Genomic DNA, 10,684 nt, shown 5'->3' on the forward strand with positions numbered 1-10,684 from the left:
TATTTCCCAAAATATATTATGATTCCCTGCGTTTTACAAAATGTCACCTCTGTACGAAAATATATTCTTTTCTGTTTCAAAAACTTTCACTTCATGAAGTAGTTCCTTTGTATAGTTTTTCAATTGATTCCATATAAACACAGTCACGTTCTCAGTAGTACTAACAACACCATTTCTGAAATATTCCACATCTTTGTCAATATTCTTGTGATCTAGGGGTTTCATTATTGCTTCTTCGACTGCTTTCTTCAATTCAACTAAGTCCATCACCATCCCAGTTTTTTCGTCAACTGGACCCTTCACCGTAACCTCCACTGAAAAACAAAGAAAATAGATGAAATATAACTTGCAGAGAATAATTACGCAAAAAAAGTTACCTAACCCCTTTAATTTTATATTTGTCATATTTATACAAATACGATCACACCATATACAAATTAGGGTGAAGGATCCAATTAACAAAAAACTGGGATGGTGATGGACTTAGTGGAATTGAAGAAAGCAGTCGAAAAAGTAATAATGAAACCCCTAGATCACAAGAATATTGAAAAAGATGTGGAACATTTCAGAAAAAGTGTTGTTAGTACTACCAAGAACGTGACGTGTTTATATGGAATCTATGACTTTTAGTGGGTGTTTCCCCTTTTTTCTAAAATAAGGCAAATTTTCTCAGGCTTGGAGCTTCTGATGGGTAAGACTAAACTTGATGAAACTTACATATTTAAAAACAGCACTAAAATTTGATTCTTTTGATGTAGCTATTGGTATCAAAATTCCGTTTTTTAGAGTTTCGGTTACTATTGAGCCGGGTCGCTTCTTACTACAGTTCGTTACCACGAACTGTTTGATCAATTATGCAAAAACAAAGTTGCATTCACAACATAAATTGGTTGTAAATACTAAAACCTTTCAAAAAAAAAACAACAAACAAATCATTTGCATCGAAATACAATCATTTTCTAAGTTTAGAGAGAGAGAGAGAGAGAGAAAGAGGGATAGAGGGGGAAGAACTAAGATGGAATAGAAGGAGAATGATGCATAAATGTTAAGAGATAAAATAAATAAGATGAGCTTTTAGTATAGGTTGCGTTTCAATTTTTGTTTTTATGTTGTTTTTTTCAATTATCGATATTAGACTTTTACCATTTTAACTGAACAATCAGGAATATGGAAAGGAGGGAAAGCCTGTAGAAATGTCACTCCCAAAACTTCACGCCTCGTGAATTTTCCTGAGTTTTGTGTTTAAGAATTTACTCTCTCACCCTTGAAATAGATTCCTGCGCATAATACTTGCGGCTAAGGATAGTTAAAAACACAAAAAATCCCCGATTTTATGAGTGTTATTGCGCATGGACAAAAAAAGAATCTGGAGCAATTATTTCACATCCTGTAGGCTTCTTCTTGTCATTTCTCCTTGGACATGTAACTAGATTCTAATTAATAAATATAATATACCTGACATAACATTAAAGTGGGAAAAGCTACACAGGAAGCTCTCAAGAAGGCCAAGTGCTCTTGATTAACCTTTCATAATCATCTTGTTAAATTTTATCTATAGTTTATAGCTTCTGTTTTCGTATCTTCGTATTTTTGTGTGTGTATCTTTTAACTTCTTATATACTCCACAATCTAATGCTTATGTACAGTGATTTTGAGAGGTAAAAATATATTATTATTATTATAAAATTCCGTATAAGCTAAAGTTTTTGTTCTTCATGGCAGGTTGGCAACCAACGGCACCGATTCACGAAAATGTAAGAGGAAGTGCAAGGATATTTTTGATTTTTTAAATATAGATAAAAAAAAAACAGAACAACATTTTGCAAATTTACCTAAAACAGGGGTTAACCATCGATATTAATTCTCTTAGTTAGCAGCCATTGCAGCCACAGCCATGATTTACTAAGTTGAAGCTACTGCTACAAAAACAATTAAAATAATTTAATTTTTTTGTTAATTATAAAAGGCACAATATGCAGAAACTTTCTTTGAAATGAGCCACTAAACAGTTATCTATGATCTTTCAGTGCCCTGCTAGTTGCGAGAACAAAAACGGAATAAAAAATGCTTTCAATGCTGAATATAGGGGTTACAGCCAATTTCGGTGTTTTTCAACCCAATGGATTTTCCTTGTTGTTCAAGCCAAGGAACTGTAATTTTTAATAAGGTTTTTGGATAAGGCTGTTTTATTGGTGTATTTATTGTTTCGATCCGACACCATTTTTAGGAGTTTTAGGGGTGCTATTTAACATATTTACAAGTGCTATTAATTTAACATTAATTTTACATATAATTAAAACATATAATTATTAATTTTACATATTTAACAATATTTACAGTGCTATTTAACAGCTGTGAAAAAACGAAGCACAGGAGTGGCAATTAAAAACGACCAGGTAGCCAGTCTCCCTGCTTTAATATAGCACATAGCTAAAGTACAAAATGGCTATGAAACAGAAATAAGAAGAAACTTCTAAAGTCTATGGGGGAAAGTTTCCTCCTATGCCCTCCCTTCCCTAATTGTTGCCCCTTACAACACTTCCCTCTTTCCAACGTCCTCGCGATAGAACATCTAGATATGACCGCACACTCAAGAAAGTATGTATACATACCCACATAATTATGTCCATGCCCATTTGGACTGTTACATTTTCCAAAAATTCGTGCATTTTCTTCGTCTGATAGTGTAGGGCTAGAAACAACAGAAGTATATACTCACTAAATAAGAACAATCAAAAGGAATGTTTAAGCCTGGAAGTTACAAACACATTTTCGAAGCTAGAATCTACATTCTAATCTAATCATTCTAAAAGAGATAATGGATCTACAACAGCTGTAAACTTCAACATTAAATTATTTTTATTAAAATTTTATTTTATAGTTTTCTTTTATTCAGATCTTATATTGCTAGCGATGTGTTTTCTTCGTGAAAATGAAGTATTTTAAATAATTGAATAAGTATAGTAATCAAATAGTGCCCTTACTACACTGCATAACAACTGCTAAGTACTTTCATCCTTTTGCCCATACTAAACTAATTTAAAAATTTTGAAACTTTCCAGTTGTTAAAAAAAATTGTTAAAAAAAATTAATTGAAAAATTTTGATGTTTTCTCTGCTGTTCTTTATTTTCTTGTTGTTTTACGATAGTGTGTCGTCACTAGAACTGGGCAAATATTAAAAAACTAGAATAACAGGGAATAAAATATTGACAGCATCTTAAAAATAGATTTCAGTATATTTTTTTAGATTCAAAAGGGATGGTTCCAAAACCCTTCCCCTACCCTCCTCAGTATAAATTTCCGTTATTCTACAAGGTAATAGAGGTGTTGCAAGAAGTTATTAAATTAAAAAAAAACTTGAAAGTTTTTGCCCTTACTCACAGCATCAATACATTAATTTGATAAGAGCCAATGGTCACAATTACAGATAAATTCCATATAAAGCTTATACATTACCAGGGGATAAGGTAAAAACTTTGAAGACTTTTTGTATAAAAAAAACAGAAACTTTGAAGATTTTTTGCAACAAGAAGTCAAAACTTTGGAGAGTTTTTGACTTTTGGAGACTTTTATGACCCAAACATCCCTTGAATATTTGGGCTTTGGCTGATTTAAATCCATAGTTTAAAAAGACTTGCTGATATCTTTTTATTTTTTTTCAAAAAACGCTATACAAATAAAAACTAAAAAGTGAAAAGAAATACTGAAAGTGATGTTTCTTACTATAACGACTCTCAGGAGTAAAATCTTCGGAAGTAACTCTTACATAAGAGAGCACTCGCAATTAAAACCAGAATTTCACATTCTTTTGATGTGACTTTGTAGGGTCAGTAAGGAATTATGGTATATTCATTTTCTTAAAAATTGAAGTGTAAAAGCAATAAACCAGAGTAAAGCTAGGTTAATGCAGTTCATAATTGCAACGAATTGACATAACGTATTTGTCGAGTTCGTCGATGACTGGTGAAACATCTGGACCAATGAACAAATTTGATGCCAGCATATTGAATATACCAACAAATACCCAATTTCAGCTAATTAACGTATTAATGCTTTAATTAGCCTCATTAGCTTAACATGAACCCATTATATATTGTTGAAATATATTTTGGTGTGCTGGGCTTTGGAAAAGAAAGCTGACTAGAATTCTCAAAATAAAATTTGTTTTTGCTGTTTATCAAATTAATGTGTATACATCACCCTAAATAAACACTATTTCTAAAATCTAATTTGTCAGTTTGGTATTTATAACTGAGACTAAGCCTAAAATGTAGACATCGTTTTGAAACTTGTGCAGTAATTTTGTGAAGTGACAGAGAGTAAGTTTATAATTACTTGTGCAGCCGATGGGATGCAGAAAAGGTCTCTCTTCTTGTCATTGTGAGGACGGGTTGCTTCATTTTCAGGGTATTTCTTGTGTAGTTCAACCTAGAAATGATAAGATAAAACTACAAAGTGATCTGGAATAGAGTACTAGATATATTTTTTGTGTAAAGGTAAACCTTGATACATAAAGCTGGCCATTTAAGAAGGTGGTTGAGGAGCAAATAACAAAAAGGGACAAAATTGAAATTTTTTGACTAAACAACTAGAATATGTGATTCTCCTGTAATTATTGCTACTAAAATTCCAAAGTACCATCCAATTTTTTTCTCAGCCACAGGTCTTTGTCAATTTATTCTAATTAATTTCTTAGCTGAATTTCGGTATTCTGACTCCATGGGAAAAATAACAGGCTTGCTTAAGAAAATTGACTAAAGTGGATTTTTAGACTACTCTTGACACCTTTCTCTCTGTGTCTCCCCTCTTTCTCTTCCTTTCTCTCTTTTTCTTTTCTCTCTTCCTCTCTATAGCCTCCATAGTCTAAGACTATATTCAAAATTTTCTAAACTTTTTAGATTTTTTCAATAAGGCTTATTTGACATTATGAGCCATCTGCAATAAATCAGTGATGGTAATCAACAAAGTCAACAAACTTTTGGATGTAGTCCAGGGCTGTATCCAAATCGAGTCGTTAGGGGAGGGGGAAACTAGGGTTAATTTAAACTGAAAGTGCTTCCAAAAAACCAATCAATTGAAATGTTATGAACATAATGAAATTCGAATTTGGAGATAAATTTTAGCCGCGTTGATTAATTCGATTAGGAAAAGATACATATGCAATTTGACCAGCAATTGAATACTTTTTCAGAATTTTATAATTACTACTGTCAAAACTGAATCGGTGTTCCCCCCTCCTCTCCTAATGTAGGGTACGGTACTGGGCTGAATATTAAGTTAGCTGTTTTTGATAGCTTACATTCTTTTCTAAGCTTCATTCTCATCCATAGTTTGGTTATTAATACAATTATCATTATTATTTTTTATCAGAAAGCTTAGAATTTAGCCTTAGCTATGTCAAGACAATAGGAGCTTGGATTGAGTCCAACCATAGAAATAATGATTTTTATATTAGGAAAGAACGCTGAATGGCGAATCAAATTGTACATTTATCTTTTAGCTAGCAAATTAATCAACTAGCATTTAGTTCGGAACAGGATATGGTTCTAAATGCATTTTTTTTTCCATGCAGTAAAATAGGAAAACTGTTCAAGTGTATGACGCTTTCAGTAAAGTGGCACTGATATTCTATCCTTTAAGAATGTGTAAGGGGTGGCAAAATCATGTATGTCTGTTTTATTCGTATTATTCAAATAATTCAACTAGAAAAAAAATGAACACATCACTTTATGACTTTTTTTTCAAATTCTGTAATCGCTTATGGGGCAGATTCTATTTTAAGCATTTAAAGGGACTAAGAACAGCCCATTGAAACCGAAAGTTTAAAGATTTGCTTAAAAAACTGAAAAAACTGTAATGTGTAGCTGATCCAGGAATAGTAAATATTATTTTTATTACTTTTAGTACTAACATGCTATTTTGAAAAACAAATTTACAAGAATTTTCAAGAAGAGCCTAAATTATTTGAAAAAGGCATCACAGCAAAATAAAAATTACATCATTGGATTCGCCATTGTTGGGACCGACAAATAGGAAGCTTACATCCCTTGAAGAACAAAAAAAAATTTAGTTTTTGCTTGGGTAGCACTGATCCATCCTCTTTTCCCTTTTTTGTTCTTTTTTTCTAACACAGCACTAAAACACCATAGAGTTTTGTAAGGCCTCGTTTAAAAGCAAATTTGGTAAAATCCTAGTTAATTGACTTCTTGCTATCTCGGAAAGGGTTTAGGTTAGGGAAATGAAACTTTCAAGGATATGTCTACAGGCTAAAGTATGTCCTGGGAAGGTATTTTAAAGTACCTACCTCCACTCCTTCTCCCTCTAGAGCGCCCTGAAATTTGTCTACCTGACAAGTCTATTCCTATTGAAATTTTGACAAAACAACATTTTACATTCATTTTCGGTTACTAGTTGCCTTTTCTCTGCCTTTAGTTCTGAAAATGCAATTCCTGTTATTTGAGCAGAATTTTGAGCCATATCAATGTTGTTTTTTTTTTCAAATTTAGGAAATGTATTTGCATATCTTTAAAACCTTATAAAATGGAATTGAGCAAAGTTACGATGCTGAAAACAATTTTATTGTTCTTCAATTAAGCAGAAGATCTATTTTGCAAGGTTTCACTTTTATAACACACATATTTTTAAAGGTCATCAAAGGTCAGGGCCCTCTAGAGGGAGAAGGAGTGGAGGTAGTTGCTTCAAAATACCTTCCCGGGATATACTTTAGTCTGTAGATTCATCTCTGAAAATTTCATTTTCCTAACCTAAACCCTTTCTGAGATAGCAAGAAGTCAATTAACTAGAATTTTACCGCAAATTTTATAAAAAATAAGTTTTTAACTAATTTTTTTAACTTGACACCATAGTTTGAGAACTATGGAAAAGGTAATAAGATACCTTTTGGGGCCCTGTTAAGATATCAAAATGGAATCTGCCCAAAAAGCGATTACAAAATTTGGAACGAACTTAAAAAGGTGTCAAGTATTGTATTCCCTTTCTTCCTGCATAAACTATATGAATATGTATATATTTGCCTTATATTCTTCATTATTAACATTTGTGTCGATTGAAGGGGGGGGGGGGTTAACCCCAATAATGTGGAGAAAAAAATAATATGTATCCAAAGCTCCTTGACTATCCGGATATGGACCCCAATTGCCCCCCCCCCAACAAAATGCTGGAGGTTCGCACCTGATTATTAACAATATTTGACCGACTTCAAGTTGGATTTCTTAGAAGATTTATCCTTTATTCGTTTTTATAATTTATTGTGAAACTTGTTTTCTTAATTAACATAATAAAAGGAAACAGTACCTGTTAAATGGCTATAACTTCAGTTTTAGCTAAACAAATGCAAACTATATTAGTGAATTGTATCCAGGATGGATCCTAAATTCCAACTACAGCAGATGTCCTTTCTTGGCTCATTCTCCGTACATGGAAATCAATGAACCTTCTTGAGTAATGGATTCTCGCTAGTGTATTTAACACGTGCCTGGTCAAAATAAAATAACTGCTAGAGACATCTACGTTCATTTACGCAATAGTAGTGCAAAAAAAGACTTGATCTTACCAAAACTAGTTGTATTGTTGCCTTGCATCAAGCAACTATAATGTTTTAGCATGCTATCCGGAAGGCCATAAGAGCTCTTCCAAATAATCTTTTAGTTTGGAAAGGGGCCAATACAAAAGTTTCTGGGCTTATAAATTGCAAAAAAGTAATTTTGACGAGACAATAATCTTACTGCGGCAAAACTAGCGGAATTGTTGCCTCGTATCAAGTGTTTATATTTACAGTTTTTGAAGCTGCTCCTAAGAACACAAAGCTTCCTGTAAACATTTTCTAGGAGGAGGGGGCTATACAACTCAAATGTTTTCGGTCTGAATAGTATCAAAACATTCTATTTGAAAAAACTTAGTTTTTTGCGGTCTTTGGTATAATTTTGACAACTCTTTCATCAATGGGGCAAAGCCCCTGAGTTTGTATCAATGAATAAAATACAACAATATACATATAAACATTCCGTGGCAACGAGCAGTTAGTAAGAAGCAGCCTGGGTTGCTAAGAGAAGGAGTTTTGATAAGAATTTCAGAGAACTGAAACTCTAAACAGGGGAGTTTTGTTAAGAATATGCATATCAAAATAAACAACTTTGTATATTTATTCTAAATCTGTAAATGTCATCAAATTTAAAGCTAACCATCATCATTTACGAGTCTGAGGAAATTTACCTGGTTTTGAAAAATGGGTACATCCCGCCCTGTCTCTCCCAAGAGGGCAAGTGGTCTTAATGGAAATTACAGCATCAAATTTTGCACATCAGAGAACTTTATTGCAGGGGACTCAATTTTACATCTTCAAAAATTGGAAATTTTACTTTTTTCAAGAAAGATATTTATGGATGTGTGCTTATTTGGTTGTTTCTTTACCAGGGGCTATTGTTTTGAACAACATTCCTAGAAAATAGAGAGGCTGCTTGTAATGGCTTAAATGAAAGTTCTAGTGTCCTTTTTAAGTTTAAATATATTATCACGTATTGGTGATGGTTTCTGCCCTTTTTTGGCACAAATCGGACTGTCACGAAATTTGAAAATTCTCAGATAGACAATCTATTAAAATTCATTGAAAACTCATCTGAATCACTAGTATCTTCATCAGTCGGTTCTACAGGAGTATATACTACTATAGCTGATGCCATGAACTTTTTGGTCATAAAATGAGCGATCAGTATTTATTATAATGGAAAGAGTCACGACCACCATTATTGCAATGTATATATAGGGTATCGTAATACCTTGTTACGGTAACATGATAGAACTAGCAAAAGGACCAAACTCTGGGAAAAAGGGTGCCATAACCTGGATAACCCCTAATATATCTAGCTATCTCATTGGAGGGTAAACGGACCCCCGCTACAATCAACGAATGACGGTGTTTCTCGCGAACTCTTTTCCTACCCTGCCTGGGTTCCTTGGAAAATAATTTTACATGGCTGTAGAAAATAAATCACTTGTATTCTTCCAATGGTCACTTCACAAAACACATCTATAAAGTATGACAACAGACTCTCAAAACAGACTGAAAGCAGACTCTCAACACAGACTCTCGAAGCAGACTAAAATAAAATCACAATTTCTCTACAAAGAACTTTGTGTAGGGGTGGACCCTGGATTGACCCTGACCAATCCTATAAATGAGAGCTACAAAATCAAAGGCTTTTTGAATATCATTAACTATCAATCGCCAAGTCCAGGAAGACAAATATAGGATTTTAGCCCAAAACTTTACTTATTGTAACACCAGTGGCTTAGCAATGGTACTTTAACTTACTATAGAAAACAATACTATAGGCTAATCTGAGCAAATGTAATTACAAAAAGGAAAACAGGTCATTTATATGAAAAAAGAAAAGAAACACGGGTGGAACCCCAACAGTATTCTATTATTAACACCTTCCAGCCTAAACAAGACTTAGAAGCTTTCTTATTCATCATGAGACCTACTCCATGTCTATGTACCATATCCTTCCAGCCTGAGTAAATAAATTCTGTATCACCTAATTTCATTATTCTTATATCTGGGATAAGAGTTTCTTAAACTCCTAATAAGTCCAGTTCGAATCGTTTGTTACTCCCAAATAACGGTATTTATTTGTTCCGTTTTTTTTTACAAAATGGATGCCTGAAGTCAGGCACTGTCCAAGTGCTTAGGTATTACCCTAGGCACATGATTAATGTAGGCATAAAATAGACTATTAATTAGATTGACGAAAATCTAGATGAAGGGGGCATTACCTTTTTTAAGCCGAAGAAAATCTGAATCATCAAAATACATTATTGAAATCTGAAAGTGATGCTTAAAAGGAAATGATCTTCTAGCTACCGGGTAGCTCTAAAACACAACTTTTACCCATAACTTCCTAGGCAGTACTCCATTTTACCCTATTTTACCAATTTTACTTTATTTTACCAATTTTACTTACCGAGTTTGTATTTTACGGTAATTTTACATCACTACTGCAGATACACACTATTGATAAACTGGATGCACATAGCATCTTTTAATTTCATTTAACATGTCTTTAACATTCGTCGAAGTTCTAGTTCATTATCCTTAACGTTTTCGGACACACGCAGAATAAGACGTTCCCCTTTCTCCTGAGGATAAATCAAACTTGTTGAAAATTCCCAATTGCAATAATTTACAATAATTGTCCTCGGATATGTGGGGGCATTGTATCCTTGGAGGTGTAGTTATTGGAGTGTTGAGGGGAGTGGCCGTCAAAAAGGGCATAAGGGGATGGTTGCCCCCACATCACTCTTCATCATCCCCTCTATATACCCAAAAAGTTTCAAATTAAGACCGTCAGCCACTCCTTAGGTATTGCTGATATGCCCTTTTGACAACCAGCACGCACACAGCGTGTTTTGATTGTGTTTGATAGTCCTCTCGAAAGTTATGAGGTGTAACATTATCCCAGTAAGCATAGTTATTTGCCCTTTCAATTATTTTTAACAAGATGGCTATCCAAAATTTTTTCGTAGAGGGCAGCCAAAACGGGCATGGGAGAAGGGCTAACAGCCCTCAATTCACTTTTTGACGTCCCTTTCAACATGTCTGGAAAGTTTCAACTTCAAAACTTTAATTGTATTCAATACATTGCAGCTCCTCCTTTTTGATAA

The 10,684-nt window shown here is 33.5% G+C and overlaps 1 protein-coding gene across 1 annotated transcript; it reads right to left on the reverse strand.

The window, feature by feature from the left end:
• Window positions 1–7,501, reverse strand: LOC136035496 (6-pyruvoyl tetrahydrobiopterin synthase-like). The gene is made up of 4 exons (XM_065717325.1): window positions 7,316–7,501; window positions 4,337–4,429; window positions 2,613–2,692; window positions 1–314 (listed from the first exon to the last, which is right to left on the reverse strand). Exons 2-4 carry the CDS (start codon window positions 4,399–4,401, stop codon window positions 34–36), a joined length of 426 nt encoding a protein of 141 aa, XP_065573397.1. The 5' UTR covers window positions 4,402–4,429; window positions 7,316–7,501; the 3' UTR covers window positions 1–33.
• Window positions 7,502–10,684: the final 3,183 nt, after the last annotated feature.

This window comes from Artemia franciscana, chromosome 14 (genome assembly GCF_032884065.1).
Source record: "Artemia franciscana chromosome 14, ASM3288406v1, whole genome shotgun sequence".
NCBI lineage: Eukaryota > Metazoa > Arthropoda > Branchiopoda > Anostraca > Artemiidae > Artemia > Artemia franciscana.

What these genes read in the sequence shown, in the direction of transcription:
- LOC136035496 (XM_065717325.1), bottom strand. Translation starts at nt 4,401, where the DNA reads ATGAAGCAACCCGTCCTCACAATGACAAGAAGAGAGACCTTTTCTGCA. An exon ending in GCATCCCATCGGCTGCACAA is followed by an intron (nt 2,693 to 4,336) that starts GTAATTATAAAC and finishes TGTTGTTTCTAG; the next exon opens with CCCTACACTATCAGACGAAG. An exon ending in GCATGGACATAATTATGTGG is followed by an intron (nt 315 to 2,612) that starts GTATGTATACAT and finishes TTTGTTTTTCAG; the next exon opens with TGGAGGTTACGGTGAAGGGT.